At 39.4% G+C, this 26,536-nt stretch overlaps 1 protein-coding gene and 1 long non-coding RNA gene across 2 annotated transcripts in view; one reads left to right on the top strand and one right to left on the bottom strand.

Annotated features, from left to right (window-relative positions):
• ITK (IL2 inducible T cell kinase) overlaps positions 1-20,182 on the bottom strand; it is a 62,842-nt gene extending 42,660 nt beyond the window's left edge. Inside the window, exons 1-2 of the mRNA XM_061424189.1 lie at positions 19,855-20,182; positions 1,134-1,238 (exon numbers count right to left, since the gene is read on the bottom strand). Of these exons, the coding sequence (XP_061280173.1) occupies positions 1,134-1,238; positions 19,855-19,992 (243 nt within the window). The 5' untranslated portion in view covers positions 19,993-20,182. The remainder of the gene's footprint in view (positions 1-1,133; positions 1,239-19,854) is intronic.
• Positions 1-26,536, top strand: part of LOC133251563 (uncharacterized) — a 28,185-nt gene that overhangs the window by 355 nt on the left and 1,294 nt on the right. The window lies entirely within an intron of this gene.

Raw genomic sequence — 26,536 nt, 5'->3', positions numbered from 1 at the left:
ATATTAGATGATAAATATATAACTTAGATTTCTTTAAACTTATTTTGAAATAAGTGATTCAGGAATTTCCAAAGATAGTACAGAGTTCCTATATACTTTTCACCCACATTTCTTCAATGACAGTATCTTCATAACAAAATACGTCTTTAAAACCAGGAAATTGACATTGGTGCAGTACTATTAACTATATAACAGATCTTTGGATTTCACCAGGTTGTTTTTTCATGCATGCATTAGTAATTGGAGTTTCAATGATTGGAAAAATACGTGTTACTCCTTTTACTTTCAGTACTAAAAATTCCAACTTGTGGAGGTCACTTTTCTAGTAGGAAAAAAGTTCTTTCCTATGCCATATTGAAAATGAAATATTAACTCCTCAGATTGACAAACATGAATGGTAACCCCAGGATGTGTAAGAAGATACCCACTCTTTCAGAACCATAAATATCAAGAGTGGTAACAAGATTTAGACAATGTCATGACCTAAAGACTAAAGATACTCTCCATCAGCTCTGCTCAATAGAACTTTCTGCAGTGATGGAAATTTAAAATCTTGGCTGTCCAATAAATTAGCCACTAGCCCGTGGCTATTGAAGATGTGAAATGTTTACTCATTCACTGTGGTTTAGTGTGACTCAGAGCTGATTAATGTTGTGCAATTTGAATTAATTTACATTTAAATGTAAGCATTCACATGTGGCTAGTGGCTACTGTATTGGACAGCACAACTCCAGATAATTCTCAGATTATAAAATCTGAGTCTTTTTATTCTATAACTTCCAATCAATTTATAACCAAGGAGTGTAATCTATTGTCCGAAATTCTAAGTAAACTGTGCTTACAGAATGTTAGGCTTGGGGCTCTTGATTATTTTTTTTCCTTCCCCTAGGAATAGAGTAATTAGGACTTTCTTTGAGGTAGGGAAGACATGAGGGAAAGGGAAATGAGGGATGACAACTTTTTCAAAATTTTGTAATTAATCTTTGTTGAATGAATGTGTCATTGAAAGAACACAGCAGATTTCTTCTGGGCGTGGTCTAAGTCATCTCTGTGCCACCTTCTCATTCAGTGACTGAGCATTTCAACCACCATCCAAGGAATGAAGAACTAGACCCCTGGCCTGATGGACTTACCTGAAATGGATATTTATAGTGACATGGGATGATAATGTCACTTTTCACAATCTCGACACATTTGATTCGGGAGAGTTCGATGGAGCCCTTCAAAGTGCGCTTTTTCTGTGGGGAGGAAAAACATATTCCATTTGAGGAAGAAGGAAGACAATATTTTTGTCCAGGCGGCTTCTAGAAATCCATTACTAGATAAGATCCATCGTAAACCAACCCTGCAAATATCCAGAAGCTCCTTCTTGGCCCTTGGTGCCTTAGAAGGACACTCTGAAGCAGACTCCTGGGAGAACATGTTATTTGAATTATCTTCTTGACGAAGTGACGGACCTCCGTTCATTGAGCTGCTGGGTCTTATATCTCAGTGAACTTGTGACAAATAGCAGCATTTGCAGAACTTTTGGCTAGAATGGGTAGTGCAGACCCCACACGTGCCAGTTTTTTCTGTTTTGTGCCTATCCCTGGCCTTACTAGCATAGCAAGTGAGCTCAGGCCTTACCTGCTTGGTGACAAATACTTTTAGTGGCAGCTTTCTTTTCTCCATCTGCCTTCTCTGTGTCCCTTGGTTATCCACGGTCCCACAATGGCACCCCTGTAGGATATTCCTGACTCTGCTCTGTTACTATCTCATCCAGTTATACTGGCCCCAGGTTTCATCTCCTTGGAAGCTTACTGGATGTATTCCTTGATAACTAATTCATATAATGGTCTTTGTGGCTTGTAACGATGTTACATGTTACCGATTTCTAAAGGTCCTTGTCCTTGGATCCCAGGAGATGTTAGATTGGTAGACCAGCAGGCTCCATGGAAGGCTGGTCAGGGGAAAGCTCCTGGAGAGCAGGAGCCCTTCACAGGTGCCTGGAATTAGGCTTCTGTTGAGAATAGAGTTTAGTTCAGTTATGGAACAAGTTGCAAAACACTTCATTATAGCTTAAGAGGTAGCACAAATGGTGGTTAATTGGGCACAAGATTGGAAAGGGCTAGGGACAAAGTTAGGCTCTGCCTCCAACCATCTCTGTGACCTTGGGACATACATCAAACTTTCCTGAACTTCAGTTTCCACATCTGAGAAGTGAAGATAATTATGCCTACCCTTGAAGTAATGATTGCAGACTAAAATAGGAACAGGTAAACTAATTACCTGGCTTATGATGGATGCTCTCAATAAAGGATACCCTCCCAGGGAAAGAGGCTAAAGAAGTCCTAACTATGGCAAAAGAGCAGTGATATATGAGGGCACTTGCTGGGTATTTGGGGAGCTAAGACACCATTAGATTCTCCAGAAATGAGCTCAGACTTTACTTACCACTTTTTGGTACCAAGCTTGGTGACTGGCCTTTGCTTTAGTAGCTGAGACCCAGAACTGAGATGAAAAAAGTCAAGGTGTGAGAAGTACCCCCTATCAAATACAGGGAAGTTTTATGGAATTTCTTTCTAAAAATTTTTCTTTCTGGAAACTTTAGTTTTGAAAGTACAAAATCTACCCATGTTCATTGTAACAAATAAAGCAATATGGAGGCATGTGATAAAATTATTTCTAGTATCTTAGCATTCTACCCTTCTCCACAGCTCTGAGGTAGCCAAGGTTAACCATTTGGAATGTATATGTCTTTCCCACAGATACTTATGGAATATAAATAAACAAAAATGACATCTCCTCTACATAGTGGTCTTCAACGTGCTTTAGTAATCTCAGGATGTATTAAGAGATCAGTCTTCCCTTAAAAACCTCTTAAAACATATGCCCTTTGGAGCCAAGCTATCTTCTCAAACTCCCAAACTTCAGAGTCTTCCACAGCTAAATACATGTCCTGATCCTGCCCATAATTATAGTCTTCAGAATGGTTAATCTGTTTTCAAAAGCAGAAGAGCACAAGAAAGCTGCCTTTTCAACAACCATCTGCAGCTACAGGTGGTAAACAGGGAGTCTGAGCTTTGAGGTTATCTTGGTTTTTAACCCCTTTTGGGTTATTTCCTTAGTAGTGTACATAGCGAAATGCAACAGAAGGCTCGTGGCCGTAACATGACAACTCTGTCTACAGACATTTTGCTCCCTGGAACCTACCGAGTCCTGCATTTCTGAGGGCAGAGACCAAGACATCAGTTACAGTGTCCCTCAAGTCTGTCACAGTGGCTAGTCCACAACAGGTGCACAATTAGGATGATATGAACAAAGGGCGCCATGTTGGAACCCAGCTTAGATAGTCTCAGCCAGACTTAAGGCTCGTGCATTTAGCTATTCAGGAATATTTCTTGCCAGCTCTGAACCAGGGCTATTCTTAGTGCAGGAAGCAGAGAGACGAAAAGAGTAGACTTTCTCATGGAGCTCTAGTCAGAAAGGTAGACAATATAAAGTGCTCTATGGAGAATAGGATAGGTTGATATGATCAGTTGGTAGTCACACAGGCCTTACCGGAAAGAGGGCATTTGAAAAGAGACCAGAAAATCGAAAAAGGGGCCAGACGTGAGAAGATATAGGAGACTGAGCACAAAGTAGAATAAACAGCAAGAGCAAAAAGCCCTGGGGTAGAAACCTTCTGGATAAGTTTGAGTTGTTAATAGCCTGGGATCATCATAGTCAAGGCATCAAGTAGACATAAATAGTAACTGAAGTGATAAATTGGGATCCAAATTCTATGTGAAGTTCTAAAACAGCATTAACCCACAGAAACATAGTGAGAGCTACATAGGGAATTTAAAATTTTCTATTAGCCACTCTAAAAATAGCAAAAAGAAAAAGTATAATTAATTTTAAGAACACACTACTTTGTTTAACCCCGTGTTTCTAAGTATTATCATTTCTACACATCATTGACATAAAAAATTGAGACCTATTACATTTAAGGACTAAGTCTTTGAAATCATATATTTCACAAGACATTTCAATTTGGCTTCTCCACACAACAAGTGATCAGTTGCCACACATGCCTGGAAGCTACCTTATTGGGCAGTGTGGCTTCAAGATTTCCAAGGAAGATTTCTCCAAACTCAGATGATCTCCTTTGACTTCTTAATGTTTGAGTTCCAACATAGGTATTTAGAGACTGTCAGGTGAGCCTTCTGTTGAAATGGATGTCATGTTCCATCATCAAAGCTCAGTCTCATTCCCAAAGGAATGATCAGGCTCCCCCCTCACAGTCTCTCCTGCTTGGTCAGTCTCTCCAATTCCTGAGGCCTCCTCAGATCTGTTAAGTTGTAAACAGCAGGGTAATCTGTGCCTTCCCTGAGCCGGGCACAGGGGACAGCCAGTCAGCAAGCTAAACACGACTTCATCTCTGGGAAATGGTGATGGCCTGTAATCATCTGAAACAACTGTGCTATTTCTGAAAAATGCCAGCCTAAAACCTTCCAAGGAAACCACACTAAAGCCACCAGAGAAAGAGAGACACCAAGTAAAACAGGCACCCCTCTGGTTGAAAGATCACAGAACTTCACTTGACCTTGTCTCTTTTCCTGGCCACATTCAAAGTTGTCCTCCTATTCCAGAGTTTCACCCCAGACATCTGACATGTATCAAACACTACCCAAGAAGATGCTTGATGCCCACATAGTTGTACAAAGTCGAGCTGGTGCAAATGTCTTTGATATCTCCTTTCTTTTTATATTAATATATGAAATGGAATTTTGGATTGTGACTTTCTTTCAAAGAGAGGGAGGAAAAAACAAAAGATTTTGGGAGCATTTCCTATACTTCAGGCACTCAAAGGGCATCTTATTTGGTCATGATCCTATGAAATATTATTCCCCCATTTTTTAGGTGAGGACATTGAGGTTCAGAGGGGCCAAGTCTTTTTATAAGTGAGCATACAAACTCAATTCTATGACTGAAGAACCTGAGTGCTTAATGACTGCTTCATGGCGTTGTACCTGCCCTGATTTAATGTAGGAGACTTTTATTCCCTGAACCTAATGCTGAACAATCAGTTGTGTGGTTGATTCCTCCAAGCTGTGACCCAGCAGATTTGTTTCTGCCCTGTTTGGTTGTGTAGTGCTTATGTTGGGTTTCAGAGTGGGAGCACAGAACTCCCTCTTTGCTGGTGTAATATTGGCTCCTTAGCTGCTCAGCTAGTCCAGCAGATACATCAGTAAGAAGCTATGTATCTATTATCCATGAAAGGATATCTCTACCCTTCTGAAAACAGCAGAACTTCAACTTTCTCCTCTGATGAGGCTGAGTGGGACAGAAACAGAACTTTCACATCAGGCAGACCCTTTCTGCCAGATTATCTGTGCAACCCTCAGGCAAGTGTCTCAATTTTTTGGTTGCCTTTCTTTTTTTTTTAAGTGGTAATAATAACAGTCCTTGAATCATTGGGTTAAACTAGAGGATTTGAAAGAACTATGTAAGCCTACATTCAAAAGATAAATCAACCACTAAAGTGTTACTTTCTATCCTTTCCTTCCCCAAATGGTGCCCATAGCACAAGATTTCACCCTCTTCTTGCTATGTGTTCACCTTTTCTTTGGGGATTTTCTTTCAGGCAAATATATAATGGGAACCACCATTTGGGAGAACGACATTAATATTTAACTGATGATCCTGGTGATTTTGACATTCTGGAGTTATTTGTTTGCCAATTATTTGTAAAATCGGGACAAAACTTTAAAAGGGGCCTGTTGCTTGGTCCTCCCCACTGTGTCCCATTTGCTCACATGTTAGCAAATGTGATGACATTAGTTCTCTTCTTACCCTTTCCCTGGGCTGTCAAAACCTTCCCCAGATAGTCATTCACCTAATCTTTAACTTCCTGATAGTTTAAGACGTGGCTTGTTTCACAGAAATTTGGATTAGGACAGATATTAGAGACTTAAGCCCAGAGGGAGATTTTGACAATCATATTTCAGGCATCATCTGAGAAAGTGTTGTTCAAAAGGAACCAACTGTTTTTCCAAGGGGAGGGATGGTTAAGACTTTCTTGGATCACACTGTAAAAGAAGCCACATGCTACCTTTATTAGAACTTCCTTGAAATGACCTCGGAGAAGGAAATAGCAATCCACTCCAGTATTCTTGCCTGGAGAATTCTATGGACAGAAGAGCCTGGCGCGCAAGAGTCCATGGGGTCACAAAAAGTTGGACAAGACTGAGCGACTAATACACTTTGAAATGAGGAAGTCTTTCTGATGATGATGTTAATCAGGCACTTTAAATTTTCACTCATTGCTTCTTCTGGGGTGTGGTACAACCATTGCCTCTATCTGAAATGGCACAATGATGCAATTGAAATGGAAACTTATGTCATGTGAGGTGAAACTTGGGGGTTGCTGTCCCCTACCCCAACCAGAATGCAGGCTATCAGTTCTAAGATTGGTTTTAGGGGCTTTCCTGGATTCTAGTTTCATCTCTGCAAAGCATGCTGGAGGTAACCCATGCGTTCACTCCCAGTCTCCCAATGCAGCTTTTGGTCTTTTACAACAAAGGGAACCCTCACATTGCAGGAAAGAAAAGAAGAGATTCAGAACTTGGAAAAGTCATGGTTTGAATCCCTGTAAGAACAAGTAATATTGGGCAAGTTGTCTCAGTTCTCTGGGCTTAGTTCTCTTAGGTCTTGTTAATCATTTAGTTCTCGGGGAGTCACGGAGATGCTGACAATTGCAACTCAGGTATACAGCAGCATCTTCTAGAATACCAGTGTAATTTATAACTAGCTGCTGCTGGTTCTTCTCTCCCAGTTTATCTTCCCTTGGACCTACCTCTTTACTCCCACTAACCTTCAAAGTTCTGGGAGGGTCCGGAGCTAGGTAGCAGATTTTGAGGCTTCTGGACTGACTTAAAGGAAACTATGATCCATCCCACACCTGCCCTCTTGTCTTTCCTTTTTTCCACAAGACCTTTTAGTCGTGGCTTTCCTCAACTCGGCTTTTCACACTGTGGTTTATGATGAGGCTGGTTTTGCTGTGGGGAAAATTCTCAAGCTTCCCTTACAGTCTTCCATCTGGTTAGCAGTAGCACCCTGACTACCTGAAAATAAAAGGATTTTACCTACCCATCCCCCACTCCCCCCATTTAAAAAAAAGAAGAAAAAGAAAAAAAAAGGAAACAGGACTACACTCTCGTACAGTTTCCAGATGCATTTTGAGACCCTCTATTAAAATTATGAATGCATTTTCTCACAAGAAACTATTAAAAGCAGATACTCCTGGGAGGGGTTCTGGGGTTTGAGAGTAGAAAGTAGAAAGAGAGCCTTTCTTTTCACCTCTTGTCCTTCTATACAGTTTCGCTGTTTTACCATAAACATGTATTTCTTTTATTGTATTTTAAAGCAGTTATCTAAAATAAAGGAATACATTTGCCTTATAGGATCTATCCTAAGGAAACATTTATTCAAGATACATAAAGACAAAGGAAAAAGGATGTTCCTCGTGGCATTATTTATCACACTGAAAAGTCTAGAGAAACCTAAATATCTACAATAGACAAATGGTCACGTTAGTCATGGTTCGTCTATCTTGTGACCAGTCTGTAGCCATCAACAAAGAGTAAAGTTAGTCTATACAGAAGGGAAAATATATATATTAAAATGTAAAAAGCTGGTTTAGAGCAATAGATGGAAGCAGCATCTCATTTTTAGGAAAAGAGATAATAAAATATATAATAATATGTCCAATAATCAAAAAAATAGTACAGGTAAGAATGCTGCTATCCTGGTTCTCCTTTGTGGATGACATCATGGCAGATTTTTGCAGTGTAAGTTATATATTACTATATTTCAAGTTTTTGCAGTGAGTGTATAAATTTATTAAGCAGGAAAATAAAAGTACTATTTTAAAGCAGTCACAGATTTTACAAACACTACACTGTAATACAGTTTTGGCAGATGACTATAGGAGAAGGCCAAGAGATACATATCACATGCTGGGTGTGCAAAATGATGAAGCTCTTCACGCCCCCATTAACAGTCAGCGGCATCCAGGCAGCACCTGCCACATGCTCATTTGTATCTATAGAGGTTCAAGATCATGAAATTTCCTCTCATGTTCTTCTTGAGTGATAGCCACTTTCTTCATAAATTAATAAGGCAGCTCTGTGTGCTTTTATATGGTATATCTGTCTTTGAGAATTCTAGAATTCTAGAATAATTCAAGAATAATCCTAAACCTCATTCTTCTCAGCAATGATAGCAGTGATGTTAGCCTTAAAAACCAGGTTTGTTTAAATTTCCTGAAACAAGTGGATAGAGAGAAAAGGACTTAATGTAGAAATTAAGAGCAAGAACTTAGTGGTACAGAGTAGATCCTGAAGATGTCCTGCACATTTTGTTTGTCAGCACCTCTGGTCTTTGAATGCTCTTTCAAAGCCTTCTTTCTTTCCAGAATAGGGTATGTCAGCTTTTTAAAGAGCTTTAACGAATATATTTCTATATCTTTTTCAAGCACTGGAGAGTTAGTAACAAAAGCATATAGATGGATAACAATGTCATTAGATTTTAGGAAATCTATAAAGGTGATGTTCAATTAACATTTGTTACTTGGTTGATGGAGGGAACAGAAGGTAAGACTAAATGTGCAGCAGAAAGTAATATTTGTGGACCCTATGACAAACTCTTAACAGAAATGATTTGAATACGTTATCTAGAATGATTGGCAAGTGGATAACAATTTCTTGACAATGAAAAGGAAAGTGAAAACTAGTCTGCCCAAAGGTTTTAGCTAATAAAGAGCTCCTCCAAATTATTATGGAAGACACTAAAAAATTATAGAAAGATGGGTAAAAGGGATATAAATTACTCTTAAATATATGAAAAGATGCTCATTCACTACAGTAATGTAAGTACAAATAAATTTTACTGAGACACCATTTTTAAGACTTGCAAAGATCAAAATATATGATAACACTGTTGGTGAGGTTTTTGAGAAAACAAGCATTTCACACATGACCCTGAAGAATGTTGACTAGTACAACTTCCTTGGAGATTAATTTGGTTATGTTCAGCAAAACAAGAGATGCAAATATCTTTTGACACAGCAATCCCATTTTTATAAATGTTTTCTATAGACCAGAGCTACTCAATCTTGGCATTATCATTTAATAACATTTTGGGCTGGATTATTCTTTGCTGTGAGTTTGTTCTGTGTCTTGTAGGATACTTAGCATCCCTAGCTCCACTCACCAAAGCCAGCAGTGGCACTTCCTTCCCCAGGTATGACAACCAAAACTTTATCCAGACATTGCCAATGATGGGCAAAATCGCCCCTGGTTAAGAACCCCTATGTAGACATACTTATACATGTTGAGAGTGAGATACCTATGAGGTTATTCATTCCTCACTGTTTGTAATGACAAAACAAATGGAAAGGGACTAAAAGTCCATCAAGATGATTTTTTTATCTGTACAGAAAAATATTATGCAATCAAAGGGAAAAAAAGAACAAAGAAGCCCCTTGCATACAGTATAGATTGATCTTTAAGAAGTATTGCTAATCAACCAAAAGAAAAGCTAGGAGGCATATGTAGAGCCCACCAGGCTCCTCTGTCCATGGAATTCTCCAGGCAAGAATACTGAATTGGGTAGCCATTCCCTTCTCCAGAGAATCTTCCCAACCCAGGGATCAAATCTGGGTCTCCTGCATTGCAGGCAAATTCTTTATCATCTGAGCCACCAGGGAAGTCCAGGTAGAATATGCTACCATTGTATAAGAAGTGGGGGGGAGGAAAGAAAGTTTATTTGTATTTACATATGTATACATAAAGTATCATTGTAGGACTTCCCTGGTGGCACAGTGGATAAGAATCTGCCTCCCAGCGTAGGGGACATGGGTTCAATCCTTGGTCCAGGAAGATTCCATATGCCGTGGACCACCTAATCCCACACACCACACTACTGGAGACCACACGCCACTCTACTGGAACCTGCACTCCAGAGCCTGGACTCCTCCACAAGAAGCCACCTCAATGAGAAATCTGTGCACTGCATCTAGAGAGCAACTACTGCTCGCCACAACTAGAGAAAGCCCATACAAAGCAATAAAGACCCAGTGCAGCCAAAAGTAAAGTATCATTGGAAGAACTGATAAGTTGATTCTGATGGTTGTTTTCAGGCAAGAAAGCAGTGTGGGATCAAACTACTAGAAATCACTGATCCCAAGGGAAGTTGTTGCTTTTGTTCTCATGGCCACTATTGTGACCTTGGGCAAATGGCTTCACTTCCCTGTGTCTTGATTGCTTCCTCTCTAAAACAGAACTTGGCTTTTATCTCCTTCAAAGAATTGTGAAGATAAACTAGAAAAATCCAGAGGAGCAAGTTCAGTCCTCTCCTTGTGGTTATTGTTGCAGGCTGCTGCTGTTGCTGCTGCTGTTGTGTGTCATTCATGCAGGTCTGCCAGGCTAACAGGAGCAGTCCTACTGGTCCCTGCTCAGGAGCTCCATTAAACAGTGCTGGAAACTCACCAGTGAGTCCTTGTCCCAACTCTCCCTTCTCAGCCACCATAGCTTCTATTACACGACTTCTCAGACCCAAACAAGTCTACATCTAAGAATACCCATTGTGGAACTCTTAATCTAATTTTAATATTTGTCGCAGATGTCTGACCTAAGAAAAGATACTGAGCTTCTTCAAGCCTTTGTTTCATCTTCAATACAATGGGGATAAAAATTGGACCTACTGCACATGGTTATTGTGAATATTTCTAATATGATACATTTAAAGCACTTAATTTGGTGCCCTGGCAACTCAGCAAGGACTCATTAAATATTGGCTCATATTGTTCTGAATTTTACATTGGTTACATTTGAAATGATGGCCTTCTTTTTTAGGATGCATTCTTGGGTTCATGCTTGGATTTTGATAACAAGCCTTTTTATCAGTCATACAGTTATTAATCATCTCTTAGATGTATTACTTCCTGGAAAGATTTCCATATTTAACTAATCTCCATGTCTATTTGTGAATTCCTAATATCACTGGCAGTGAGATACAATCACATGGTTTCCACTTATTTTGAGCTGGAAGAGTCTTTAGAGATCATTCAGTCCAATTTTGTATGTTAGAGATGAGGCTTCAAGGTGAAATGACTTTCTCAACTAGCTTTTATCTTTTCATTTCTACTATTCAATTTACAGCCTTGGGAGACTGAAATCATAGAATTGGAAGCACCTAGGTGATATTTTCTGGTCAAGGGTAAGGCCAAGAGGGTAGGGACAGCCTACCTTGTTCTTGCTTCAACTAGAATACTTTCTCTTCTGCTTCATGTACATGAATGGGAATAGCACATATAATTCTGTACTAAAAGGGGCTCCATGCTTAGAAAAGTTTTAAAACTTTGATCTAGTCCAATCCCTTGGCACTATGGGCAAGATAACCAAATCCCAGATAGAAGAAGCACTTGAACAAAGTAACCCAGGTTAATCAGAACCGGATCCCCAGTAAGCTGCTGTGTTGTTGCTTTCTTACCTCATTCCACTTTTCTAGAATTCCAGAATTATGGTCTGCTTGAGAGTTTCAGTTCCTGAGGCCCTATCTAAAATTAGAGTTGACCTCTATAGAGCAGTCAAAAATGGCTTATGTGAAACGCCCCTGTATATCATTTGCTTCTTAATACAGACGCTTGATGATCTAACCGAGAGCTCATTCATGTAAACCTTTCAGAGGCCCTAAGATCATCATCTAGGGAGACTAATATCTTGCAGAGTAGGAGGTTTTGGCCACTCCTTCCTTCCTACTATGTAGGGAGTGGGTTCATCTACATATGGACTTACTTTAAATCAAATAAAGTTACCCACGCATAGAATATTATATTTCCCCCTCTCTCTCACTATAACATTCAAAACCTATAAAAATAGTGTATTTGAAGATCATCACAACAGTGGGATTCTTTGGTTTTTATTAGTTTCTTCTTAGAAACATAATCTTCTCCAGTGGTACTGGTAACGATTGGTGGTCCCAAGCATTGCTTCAGTCTCTTTGGAAGATTATGTAACAATGAATGGTAGAGATCAGAAAAAGCTATCCTGTGATACATCCCATATAGCTCTATTGTAAGGAGGCATTTTAAAAATCAGACTGTTCTATATTAGGTATACTATTATTTTTAAGCATTTTCACTGCATCTGAGAACAACCTGAAAGTCACATAGCAGATGAAAGATAAGTTTGTCAATGTGTTCAGTACAGAAAATAGATAAGTATATCTCTGACATGAACAACTTGATTATTAAAAAAAAACAACACATATTTGAGAAAAATTATTACTTTGGAGTCCACGAATGGAAATGTATCTAAAAAGCACAATAGAAAAAGAAGAAAATGGAAGAATAAATATTTTCATGCATTATAACTACATGGAAACAGAACTCTTGGGCTTTCCAGCTAAACCTTTCTTCCAGACTGAGTCAGGAACAAAGCCCTCACATGTACAGTCTTGCCCTGTGCCCTATTTTTACTGCAGAAACTGATTAATGGATGCACCAGTCTCTGAACAGTCAGAATAGAATTTTATTTTAACCTGTGAGTATCTGCCTCTAAAACAAGAATTCTCTATCCAGTGGCTATCTCCATAAGACATCAACATCCCATCACACACAAAAATCAATTCTCAAAGAAACCCTGTTAATGCATACATCAAAACCTCACATCCTTCGCTTTGAGTGGCCTGAATTGCAAAGTACTTTGCTTTGGATTTTAACTTTTCTTTGCCTGACTTGGCCAGGCCCACATTTCTAGCTCCCAGATGCTCTTCTGAAATCAGTGTGTTATGTGACCTTCATTCATTCCCTGGATATTTATTGAGCACCTACTACATGCTCAGCACATTGCTAGATGCTGGTGATACAGGGATGAGTGAGGCAGTCAGTCATGAAAGTGACCTTCCAGTGGATGTAGAGACAGAAAATAAACAAGACAGCACATCAATAAACCCAATCAAAAGTATAGATACTGAGGTATTAAAGTATCCATGGATTGTAAAAGAAAAGAAAAAAAGAAACAAGATTCTGGGAAAATATTTGAAGAGATGAAAAATAATAAAGAACCAATCCTACAAAAATCTTGAGTGTTCCAGACAGTGAGAGTAGCTAGTGCAATGACCCTGCCCTCAGTTCAGTTCAGTTCATTTCAGTTGCTCAGTCGTGTCCGACTCTTTGTGACCCCATGAATTGCAGCACGCCAGGCCTCCCTGTTCATCATCAACTCCCGGAGTTTACCCAAACTCATGTCCATTGAGTCGATGATGCCATCTAGCCATCTCATCCTCTGTCATCCCCTTCTCCTCCTGCCCCCAAGCCCTCCCAGCATCAGAGTCTTTTCCAATGAATCAACTCTTCGGATGAGGTGGCCAAAGTACTGGAGTTTCAGCTTTAGCATCATTCCTTCCAATGAATACCCAGGGCTGATCTCCTTCAGAATGGACTGGTTGGATCTCCTTGCAGTCTAAGCGACTCTCAAGAGTCTTCTCCAACACCACAGTTCAAAAGCATCAATTCTTCAGTGCTCAGCTTTTTTCACAGTCCAACTCTCACATCCATACATGACGACTGGAAAAACCATAGCCTTGACTAGATGGACCTTTGTTGGCAAAGTAATGTCTCTGCTTTTGAATATGCTATCTAGGTTGGTCCTAACTTTCCTTCCAAGGAGTAAGCATCTTTCAATTTCATGGCTGCAATCACCATCTGCAGTAATTTTGGAGCCCAAAAAGATAAAGTCTGACACTGTTTGCACTGTTTCCCCATCTATTTGGCATGGAGTGATGGGACCAGATGCCATGATCTTTGCTTTCTGAATGTTGAGCTTTAAGCCAACTTTTTCACTCTCCTCAGGACCTAAAAGTGAGCACCCCCTTGAGTGTATCTCACCCTAGTCCTGCCTCAGTACAAAGGCCCTATCAGGAGGCATGGCTTGGGTGCTCAAGGTGTAGAAAGATGGCAGATATGATAGAAGCATGACGGATGAAGGGACCAGAAGAAATGAATCTCAGAGGCTGGTAGGGGCCATGGATGAAGAGCCTTGTAGGCCATGGTTGAGAATTAATTTAAATAGTCTAAACAGTCACAGCGGGATTTAAAGCAGGGCACAGTACCTGATTTCTCATTTTAAAAGTCTATTCTAGGTGTGTGGATAGTACAGAGTCTTGAGTGTCAGTGGGAGCCGAGCCAGAAGGCAACTCAGTCACATAGGAATGAAGTGAAGAGAGACCATGAGTGGTGAATGTCTCAAGCAAAAATCATAGGGTAGCTCTGAGAATATTATCTACAAAAGGTTTAGCTGTAAAAGGGAAGGATGGAAGGGTAAGACAGGGTGGAGGGTGAAAGAGAGCAGTGTTGCTTGATTCTCCTAAAAGGAGGTGGGAGGGGTTACTGGCCCACCTGTTGGTTTTTACTTGTGTCTCTGACTCAAATCTTAAAACTCCAATCTCCTGAATCCTCCTCTTCATCTTTCAAGGCTAGGTCATGAACTGCTACCTTCAGGGAGTTCTGTTTATTTACCCCTGCACCCAGGAATTACCTGTTTGAAATCTTGAATCGCTAGTTTTGTTCTCAACTCTTTTGGTGCTGAGCCTTGTTCTGTTAAGGGACCGTGTGTATAACTTTAACCTCTGCAACTGTGTCTATACCTCATACCCTTCCTTCCTCCTTGGTTCCCACCTTCCTTTCTTTATTTCACAAATTTTGAACAAGTGAATAATATGTACTAGGCACTGTGGTAGACACTGGTGATGTCATCTTTAGCAAATTGGGCACCAGCCCTTGTAAAGCTTATAGTCTAATGGAGGGTGGGGTAGGGACATGACATTAGCACAATAATCACAATAATAAATAGATAAGTATAATTTTGGCACTGAAAGAAAGGTGTTTGATGTTGTGGCAAAGCATAAGAAGAGATGACCTAGGCTGGGGAAATGAAGGAAGGCTTCTTCAAGCAAGCGACATTGAAAATGGAGGTCTTAAAGTTGAAGAAAATTTCACGTGGTTGGCACTCAGTGAGAGAGGATCAAAGGAGCCTGAACTGGGATGGAGGAGACAGTGTGATAGATTCTCGTGTCCACTCTCAGGGTAAAGGGAGAACCACTGAAGGGACATGCCATCTTCTGATGAGGATCATCAGGACATGATCACAGTCCACACTCACCACATGAAAAGCTTACCCTAGCTTCCTTGTGGGGAATGGAGTGATGGTGGGGAGGGTATAATGGGTGCAGGGATAGGGAACAGGGGTGCAGAGAGAAGGTATAGTGGGTGCATGGAGACCATTAGGAGGTGGCAACAATCCCAGGTGAGAGATGCTGGCAGCTTCCATAAAGAAGGTGACTCTAGAAAATGGAAAGAAATGGACAGATCCTAGAGGAACTTTCAGCACCAAAGTTTGGACACATGGTAGAAGCTCCCAGAAGTGGAAGAAGACAAAGATTTTTCCTGGACTGAATGTGGAAATGATAGAGCTCATCACATATTTCATTGCAGAAGATGTACGTGGTATGGTTGCTGATTTTCAAGACTGCCTTTACATGGAGGACTCTAGAGCAAGAAGGCATTACATACTTTGTAATAACCCAGTGGTGACCCCAATTGCCTAAGAGCAACAACTGTTCATAGTGATAAGAACTGTTCATCAGGAAGCTGTGTTGCCTCTGGAGACATAAGGGAGTTATTTAAATTCTCTTTGCCTCAGTTATATGCTCTGTTAATTGGGGTAATGGTAGTTCCTAACTTACAAAGTAGGTATAAGGATTAGGTTAAATAATTCATTTAGCATAGTGACTGACAATAGTAAATAGTAAGTATTAGTTGCTGTTATTATTAAAATAATTATGAGACTCATCTCACTTAAAAAAATTCAGGAGTGATCATTTTATAACAGGTAAATAATATTAAAGGGGGTCACACAGCATTAAGCAACCTTTGCAAAGCCACACAGCTCTTAAGTGGTAAAGCTGCTCTTTGACCCAAATCTGACACCAGGAGCCATGATTTTGACCACTGTGCAATACTGCTGCCAGAAGCAAGGAAAGTGGACACTCTCTCCACCTGCCATCTTTAATTTAGGAAGGATGCATGTTACAAAGATGTTTTTGCCACTAGATCAGTAGGCTAAAGGGAAGTATCCTTGAGGAGTAGTCAGCCTATCCACACACTGACTAGAATGGGGATTTTGACTATTTTTCCTGTCTTATGTAAATGGTAATGGCTCCTGTGCCACGGTAACCACGGCAAACTTGATTCCTAAGGTACAGTGAGTCACTGAAATAGGGAAACCTTTCCTTTCCTCCCAAGGGCCTTTCAGAATATCAAGATCGTCCTATTTGTACCAAGCTTACAGCATACTTTTCTCATGAAATACTCAACACTGGTTGAAGTAGGTAGTGCCGGGGTCATTACTTTATAAATAAGAAACAGAGACTTAAAGAGGTTAAATGTGTTGCCTGAGATCCCACATATAGAAAGTGAAAGAAGCACCATTTGAACCCACGACTAGCTGACTATTCTAGCCTCACCATTCTGTGACACTTGTCTCCTATCTGTGTTACCCCTCCTATCCTGTGCTTACTCAGAGTGCCTGAAGCCCACCATTTCTCTCTTTTACCCTTAAAAAGGATCTGATATCAGCCCTGTGCAACTAAGCACATTGTTCAGGTAGCTACCTCCCAGGAGTTTATTTTTATTTTAGCCTGCCTGTGATGTGCTGGAGCCTGCTTGTGTTGGCCTATGAGAGCCGAATGCTAAATTTTCAGGAATTCTGTGAGCTGGTAGACTTTACATTAGTAGTTTGAAATTGATCTTGATGGGAGTATTTACACTACAGAAATTGGCAAACACTACAAACAAAGTCTCTCCCATATTCTCTACTGCCGCTGCCATTACAATGATTGTTTGGCATTTAGCAGGTGGACCCTCATTTTTCCTTGTCCTCTGTTAAAGAGTGTCCAACAACAGGGACCACTTTGCTAAGACATTGGCAGGCACAGGGGGGTGTCTGAAATCACGGCTGCCAGCAAGCCACCACCTGCCAACTCTCTGCTTCTTTTTGGCCCCCTACTCCAGCATGACGAAGGGGCTTCCTGGCCCCACTGAAAACACTTGCACATCTCAATATGGTAAACAGGCAGATGATAAAAGATCTAAATCCATGTTAAAACAAAATGCTCAATCAGGCTGTAGTATAATGACCATGGGATGGCAATTTGAAGTTAGGAAAAAATATATTTATTTTGCAGAACTACAGTATTGATTCCTGAATATGTGGAAGAATTGTTTTCATATGTCATAAATCCACAGAATTTTAGAGCTGCAGTGAACAGAATTTTATAAATAAGGAAAAAGAAAAAGAAGCTGAGACCCAGAGAGGGGAAATGTTGGCCCCAAATCATATATCTCATGATGCATGTATATCTTGCCCCACACATGTATTTAGTCATGGAAGAGAGGAAACCCAGAACCCTGATATTAGCCTGACTTTGAAGAATCCTTAATACTTCCCTTGATTTGAAATGATTATGTTATGCCACCCTTCATTCTCCTTCACAGATATAATGATGATACAAATAGTAGCTAAATTTTATTAAGTGTTTACTAGGTGACAGGACTTATGCTCAGTTCTTTATATATTAAGTTGAACTATATGAAATTGCCAATATATGACCTTTTTCTTGGATCTACCAAAATGGTAATTTTCAGATAGGTCTATTTAAATACATCCTCTCTTAATTTTTACCATTTTCCCCCCATGAAGTGAATATTATTATAACACCCATTTTACAAATGGCAGAACTGAGTTTTCATTTTAAAAAATAAATTAAAAAAAATGCTTAAAACCATTTCTTCCCACAGGTGTAATACTATTATCATTTATGGGCAATGAACAATGCACTCCTGTGTGCAAATTGATGGCTCTAAGCAATGGAATGTCACATAGAGAAAAAATAATAATAACTAATATATCTTGTCTTTTTCAGTAACTTTGAAAAATTTTATAATTAGTAAATTCCTATAATATTTAAAGAAATGCTTTTTAAAATGTTATTTATGAATATAAAGCATAAGCATTAGAAAATAAGAAATTTGATCTTTGTGAAACATATATCTGCTGTATCCTACATGGAAATGTTAAAAACTATAGCTCAGGGCTCCCCAGGATGAATTAATTGTCCTAGAATTTTCATAATGCTCAAATGAAGAGACTGAATTATTTTTACAACCTTGTCTACATGCAAATTTTAACCAACAAAATTCTGAATCAAGATTATTTTTTGTAGGACTAACTGCAAATACCATTGTACAGAACTCACAACCAAACAGTTCACAAGCAATAATTATGCTCAGAAACAATCAGTAGTAACTACATGAGATGATACTGTGTTGAATGTTGAATCGGGGAAACAAATTGGTAAAAACTACAAAATGAACTTTGAAAAACTATTTAAATGTAAATGAAAACTCTTTAAACATGAAACAAGAGCTTCCAATATCCCATTCACAATTGGAAAAAAATTGACCGAGGTCATATGATTAATCAGCTCTAAATGATGAATCCTCCAGGTTGAAAACCTGGCTGTTGGCCCTCTGTTAATTTAGTCAAAGAATACCTATTGAATACCTACTAAAGAGGCCTTGCACATAAGTAATTCCATATTCTTCCTGACTGGTGGATTATTATCAGTAAGAATCTACTTAAGACATGCATGTCTTTTCACTTCTAAAAAACAGGCAGTATTATTTCACCAGCAGCTTAGAAGTTAAGGTATTTGTAGGCTCCATACCTGGCCTGGCTTCTTTCAAGACCCCATATCATTGAACACTTCAAATCCCGGCTCTCAAAAGACCCAAACTCATGCCTACACCTACTAAGTTCGGTCCTGCCAAGAATCAGAGTGCCTTTGTCTCTAAGTGACCGTCAAGCACCTAATGTTGTTTTTGCTACCTCCCTGATAACAGAAAAATAATACAGTGATATAGCAAGAAGGCAAACATGCTTCAAAAAATTGCTGAGGTGGGCTGTACAAGTGCTACTTCATAGAAACAAAGGATTTTAAAGAAGAAAGGAATGTTGTAGGTGGTGTTTCCAGTCCTTTCATTTTATCAAGAAAGAACTTGACGCAGAGACATTTGCTGAGGCTAACTCACCTAGAGAAAAGTGGAGTTTGGTCCCCTGATGCCTCTTCCAGTGCTTTTTGTACCAAACTGCATTGTTATGATTATTTGTGTTGCTCTTATTATTACTGATGTTATGATATATAAGAATATCTTTAGAAATATAAAGACTGACTTAGCTAAGCAGCTGTAATCTTCTGGTAAGAACTGCTGGTCTGTACCGCATTATATTTTGTGTGTGATAACCCTAGTCTCCTGGGAAGTTCTCCAAGGGATGAAGAGGTTTACCACTGGGCTTTGTAAATTTTAGACAATTAAATGCCCAGAGACTATTATTCCAAATGTTAGGTGAGTGATGACATTGAGACAAATAAAATTGAATCCATAAAAATGTTGAACGGGACCCATTACTTAACCATTTCATTTGCCAAATAAAATACAATTTAAAAGTTAAACTTAACCTTATAGAGGAAAGACAAGCTAATGAGCAATAAACTTATTCTTTTACTGAAATCACCTAATATAATTACCCTTTCTTGACTACTCTCCACATTCTCTCCCAGTTACTCTTACTATATTTTTTAGGTTGTTATAATAAGCACATCTGTATTTTCCATGTTCTTATTTTATTCTATGTATATCTTCATGATTCAGCCCAATCTAACTATAAAATGTTATTTTAAAAATAGACAAATAGACTGATCACATACCCCATGACGATCTTCAAAGTATGCCAGGCTGGTTTTGGTTAAAACAAAGAATCGGACTTTAAAGTTTGAAGGAGAAGTTCTTCTCTTTTGTTGGGATTTCTTGATGAGCTGCTCTTCCAGGAGGATAAAGTTGTTCATGATCCAATTCTTGAAAAGTGATGCACCTTGCGCATCACCCCTCAGCACAACCAGAGGAAACAGCTTCAGGGCAAGGAATGCGATGGGGAGGCAGTTGATCTTCAGAGAGCTGTTCAAAGGCAACTTGCCTCCAATATTATCTCTCTATCAACGTTCAGTCAACATTGCGGAGCTTCTCTTCTGATGTCAAAGCCCATAACCACATCCTTTCGAAATTCACAAAACTATGAGGCATATGTAAAAATTATGCATACCTTTTGCTGTATGGTTTAAAAATGTTTGAAAAACCTTAGACTCAAAATGATATGACTGATTAGAGTTGAATCTTTATAGTTTCTGGTTTAGCTCATCTAACAGTTAAGCTCCATAGCACAAGGGGTAGGAACATGTGCTTTGGAGTCGAGGGACATGGGTTGTATATTAGTTTTCTGTTGGCTTTTAAAATTACAACAAGTTTAGTGGTTCATGAATTTATTGTTCTGTGGTTCATAAATGCAAAATGGGTCTCACTGAGCTAAAATCAAGATATCAGCAGGGTGTGATCCTGTCTGGAAGATCTCAGGTAGAATCTGTTTCCTTGCCTTTCCCAGCTTTAGAACCACCCACATTCCTTTACCCTCTTCCTCCATCTTCAAAGCCTACAACAACAGTCAGTTGCTCTAATTTCATACAATTGTAACCTCTTCTTCTACCTTCCTCTTGCATATTTAAGGATCTTTAAGATTACATTGCGTTTGTGTGGATAATCTAAAATAATCTCCCAATTTTAAGATCTGTTTATTAGTAACCTTAATCCCACATTGCACCTTAATTCCCCCTTTGTCATATAAACTAACATAGGCACAGGTTCTAGGGATATCTTTACCTATCAGAGGTTGACTTCTGGCTCCACCAGCTTACTAACTGTGAGACTACAGGCAATTACTTGAGGGTTCTGAGCCTCAGTTTTTTTTTACCTGTGAAGGGGAGTAATGGTGCTCCTACATGTGGGGCTGCTCTCTGGCTTCCTTGCCAGTCTCATCTCATACCTTGCTCACATATTTTCACTTTGGCCCTTATGCATGCTTCTCAGGCTGCTTTGAATATCTGCTCCCGTTGCCTGAGAACATCTCCTCTCCCCTGTTTTGCCTGCTTTAAGTTATACTACTAGTTTCAGCCTACACTTCCTGTCACTTCCTCAGGGAAGCCTTCCTGGCTTTACTAAGTCATTTCCACCAATTATATGCAGAAGACACCTTATGACATATCCTTTATGACAGTTGTCATTGTACTTTTTGGAGGGTGATTTTTGGATTAGTGTTTGTCTTCCCCACTAGTCTCAGGTCAGTTCAGTTCAGTCGCTCAGTCGTGTCCAACTCTTTGCAACCCCACGGACTGCAGCACGCCAGGCCTCCCTGTCCATCACCAGCTCCCAGAGTTTACCCAAGCTCATGTCCATTGAATCGGTGATGCCATCCAACCATTTCATCCTCTGTAGCCCCCTTCTCCTCCTGCCCCCAATGTTTCCCAGCATCAGGGTCTTTTCCAATGAGTCAGCTCTTTGCATCAGGTGGCCAAAGTATTGGAGTTCCAGCTTCAATATCAGTCTAGAAGCTCCCTAATGGTAAGGATGGTGTGTGGTTTTGCTCACCATTATATATTTAGCAACTATTATGGTGCCTGGCATATTAAAAGGATGTTTAGAAAAATGGTGAATGAGTAATCAGCAAACTGCGTTGGACAATTATGAGAGACAATGGGCATAAAACACTTAAGAGAAATATTAAAGTTTATTAATTTGTTAAATTTAAATGAAGGCTTATAGTGGTTTATCTATGCTACAATGAAATGATTGCTTTTCCACTGCAAAATTTAGTGGAAATGCTGAAAATAAGTAAATCCTCCAGAATGGCATACTAAACAAAGAATACACAGGCTCTGGAGAAAGACAGAATTATGCTGAAATCCCAGCTCTGTCACTTACTAAACTGTTTCTCTTTGGGAAATCGGCTTATCCTTACTGATCTTTAGTCTCTTTGTGATGGTCCCTTTGAGAACTGAATCCCATAAATTCTGTAAGTGGTGGGTGCCAGTCATGTATCTGGGTTTGGAATTAGGATATAAGGTATTACGAATGATTCCTACTTCTAGCAAGTAGTAAATAACCAAGAAATCTCAGTGCAAGCAGAGATGGCATATACCAGACAAATAATAATGAATAATGAAACAGAACAACCATTATTACTATAGAGGAGTGCAATGATCTAAGAATTATTTTCCATGTAGATTACCATACTACAGCTTAATTTTGTCTCATATAACTGGATTTGTTGTTGTTTAATTGCTTGGTTGTGTCCAACTCTTTGAGAACCTGTGAACTGCCCCAGCATAATCAAGATAAGATTTGGGAAAGGGGATACTTTAAATGGTTTCTACTCCTTTGTTCTGAGGTTTTAAGACATATATGTGGAAATACATTGTCCAAAAGAAGTAGCATTTCTTTTCTCTCCTGAATATGGGCTTCATACAAGGATTGCTATTTTCTCCAAGTATCTATTCTCCCCTATTTTCCAGCTAACTGACTCCCTGAAGATTATCTGGGCATCTAGTCAACCACAATAAAGATTATATTTTTCAGTTATGTTAACTGTTTTATAGCTAACTGAATAGAGCAGAAATTATGAGCACAACTTCAAGGAAACGTCCTTAATGGCAATCATCATACCCTTTTCATTCTTTCTCTTCCTTCCCCCTAACTAGAATGTGAATGTGATGGTTGGAGCTGTAGCAGCTATCTTAGACCATGAAGTAGAAATTGCATGTTGAGGTCATTTTTTTGTTGTTATTGTTTAGTAGCTAGGCCGTGTTTGACTCTTTGCAACCCCATGGACTATAGTCACCAGGCTCCTTTGTCTGTGGGGTTTTCCAGGCAAAAATACTGGAGTGGGTCGCCATTCCCTTCTCCAGGTGATTTTCCTGACCCAGAAATCAAACCCGAGTGTCTTGCATTGGCAGGTGAATTCTTAATTGCTGAGCCACCAGGAGGTCAGTGGAATGTAAAATAGAAAGATTCTGGGTTCCTGATGATCTTGGGTCCTCCTTGCAGCATGGGAGCAATTTTTTTTTAACATAAAAAGAAAAAAAAAGTTGTTTTCTAAGCCTTTGTCAGTTTGAGGTTCTGTCACAATTAAAGTTATTAATTGTCACAATTAAAATTAAAATTAATTAATTAAACATTAAAACCTAATTTTAACTAATATAGAGCAAATTCTGAACTAGACTGCAAAGTCCTTTGAGAAGGGTAGATTTATACCTAGTTTGTTCGGGTTGAAAGATTTACAGACTTCACAAAGTATTGCCATGTGGGAAAGCAAAATGTCATCAATAGCTGTTGTAATTGTAGTTTTTCCTTTGCCTAGGTTCCATGGAGTGTAATGATAAGTAATTTTATCCTCTTTCCCATAGCACCTTCAATGGCACTTGCTGGGATTGGTCTTTGTCTTCACCTAAACATAACCTTAAGAAGCTCAGTATTTCCCCCATCATTCTCAGGAAAACATACCTAAAAATAATCCCTTTGTTTGATTTGAAAAGTCCAACTCGCAGGACCCAAATTCAAGAAACTCCCACTTGCCAAAGATGGAACAATTTGGGAATCAAATTCGTCTTTTATGATGAATTGAAGAACAGTCAAAATGTCCAAATCATGAGTTCATAAAATACTTGAAAAAACTTCCAACCCATCAGTCACTTTTGGAGGGTGCTGGAGGGCAAATTTATTATCCTGTAAACTGGAAAACAAAGGGAAAAAATGAAATGTATTTCCTGTTTCTCTTGAAGAACTGTATTTCAGTTTAGTAGTCAAATATTTAATAAGGAAAAGTCCTTCTTTATAGAAGAATTACAATGAATAAATTAAAGAGTGATAGAATATCATCATTTTGCAATCCTAATGACAAAATGGACCTATGTATTGATCATCGAAGGCTGCTAAAATCACATGAAGTCTATAGACTGATAACACTGTAACACACTGATCAATCTTAACAGCAGGAAAAGAGTCAACTAGACGTTATGTATTTCCTTATGTGATGCAATAGGAAGTACACAAAACCACTTACACAGAAGTCTTGCTAAAAAAGAAAATCAAACACTAATCTCATCAAACCTCTAGATCTAAATTCAAGTTTGCAGGAAATACAGAGATAAAGCTGTGTGAAAAAAGCATAGAGATGCAGTTGGACAGGTTCAGAAAACAGACCCTCTATATCTGCGGGTTTTGAATTTGTGGATTCAACCAACTGTGGGCCAGAAAAATTCCAGAAAGTTCCAAGAAGTAAATTTGAATTTACTGTGTATAAACAACTATTTACATAGCATTACAATATATTTACAACTCAGTTCAACTCAGTTCAGTTGATATAGCATTTATATTATATTAGGTATCATGAGAAATCTAGAGATGATTTAAAGTATACAGGAGAAATGTGTAGATTATATGCAAATACTATGCCATTTTATTTAGGGACTTGAGCACCTTGGATCTTTTGTATTTAAGGGGTCCTGGATTTTTTTTGGGCTCCAAAATCACTGCAGATGGTGATTGAAGCCATGAAATTAAAAGATGCTTACTCCTTGGAAGGAAAGTTAGGACCAACCTAGATAGCATATTAAAAAGCAGAGATATTACTTTGCCAACAAACGTCCATCTAGTCAAGGCTATGGTTTTTCCTGTGGCCATGTATGGATGTGAGAGTTGGACTGTGAAGAAAGCTGAGCACTGAAGAATTGATGCTTTTGAACTGTGGTGTTGGAGAAGACTCTTGAGAGTCCCTTGGACTGCAAGGAGATCCAACCAGTCCATTCTAAAGGGGATCAGCCCTGGGTGTTCTTTGGAAGGAATGATGCTAAAGCTGAAACTCCAATACTTTGGGCACCTCATGCGAAGAGCTGACTCATTGGAAAAGACCCTGATGCTGGGAGGGATTGGGGACAGGAGGAGAAGGGGACGACAGAGGACGAGATGGCTGGATGGCATCACCGACTCGATGGATTTGAGTCTGAGTGAACTCCGGGAGTTGGTGATGGACAGGGAGGCCTGACGTGCGGCGATTCATGGGGTCACAAAGAATTGGACATGACTGAGAGACTGAATTGAACTGAACTGAACTGGAACTTATCCACCATGGACACCTTGGGACCACTGTACCCAAATCATTAAAGATGAATGACCCCGTGTCTGTAACAAGTAAGTTAGAGGAAGAACCCATAGATTAAAAGAGACTTTAAGAGCCATATCAAGCATGTGCTGATTTTGTTTGGATTTAAATTCAAACAAATCAATTGTTTAAAGACATTATGAGACAACTGGGAAATCAGAATAGTGATTGCATATTTGATAACTAATTATTTTTAATTTTAACATGTGATAATGGCATGATTGTGATCATAAAAGTTTTATTTTGCACAGAAGCATACTGAAATAATTATTGATAAGATAAGATTTGCTTTGTTATAATCCAGTGGAGGGGGAGAAATAGGTAGGGCAAGAGATGACAAATGTTTGGCTGAGCTGATAATTGAAGCTGGGTGATGGGTAGGTTGGTAATGTTTTATTTGCTTAACATTGCTATATATATTGAATTTTTTCATATTAAAACATTAAGAAAAAGGCCTTTTCAGTTCAGTCTAATAACCAAAACTCCAAATATATATTCCATTTAATGCTTTTCTTCAACTGAAGCAGAAGTCTGGTACAGGGTTTGAAGCATGTTGCCTTTTCTGCTGCATCCTAACTCCTCCTCCTTCCTTGTATAATAGCCTTGTGTCTGACTCTCGCCTTCAGGCTCAGGCTCGGGGACAGGAAGGGAAACAGGCACTGAATTCAACAAGGTCACAGGTGTAATCTGGGATTTGATGCCCTCTGAATGTGGGGGATACACATTTGTTGCTTTTTCTTTCGTGCAAAGATTTGTCATGTTTGTTGTTATTATTCTCAGAAGGCTCTGACAGCAGTTCTCTTGGTGTTGGAGATGCCTGTCTGACTCCCAGTGAGCCCAACCTTCAGCTCGCAGACTTCTGCTGGCCCACCTTCAGCATGCCTCCTACTGTTCCCAACTCTGTTGGGATCCCCTTGCTCATTTGGTTGTCCTGTTGGGCAAGTGTTCCTTGCAAATGAACTACATGCCACCTATTCCCTCCATGGTTCTAGTGGAAGACTCAGGTATCCACCAATGGATGGACCATTTGCCCCAAGTGTAGTCTCTTCTCCCCGTGACACCCAACAAGCAGCTCTTCCACAGGCTTTCACCATTACCTTTCTCCAAATGGGATTTAGACAACAGTCTTCACAAACCCTTGAGAATTCTGTCAAGCTAGTGAGTAGCCCTTCAAAGGTCCTGTCACTTGGTTTCTGGTGGATGCAAACACCTGCCTCCTCTCCCCGCCCACACCCCCGGGTGGGCTGTGAGAGGAAATGCACAGTGCACTAAAAACTGTCTTTCAAGCTTTTGTTTTCTAAAGACTGGAGGTGGCCAAAACTATTACTGGCAGAACTTGTGTTGCC

This window comes from Bos javanicus, chromosome 7 (genome assembly GCF_032452875.1).
Source record: "Bos javanicus breed banteng chromosome 7, ARS-OSU_banteng_1.0, whole genome shotgun sequence".
Lineage (NCBI taxonomy): Eukaryota > Metazoa > Chordata > Mammalia > Artiodactyla > Bovidae > Bos > Bos javanicus.
The sequence above is the reverse complement of the archived record's forward strand: the minus strand, read 5'-3'. Positions and strand labels throughout refer to the sequence as shown.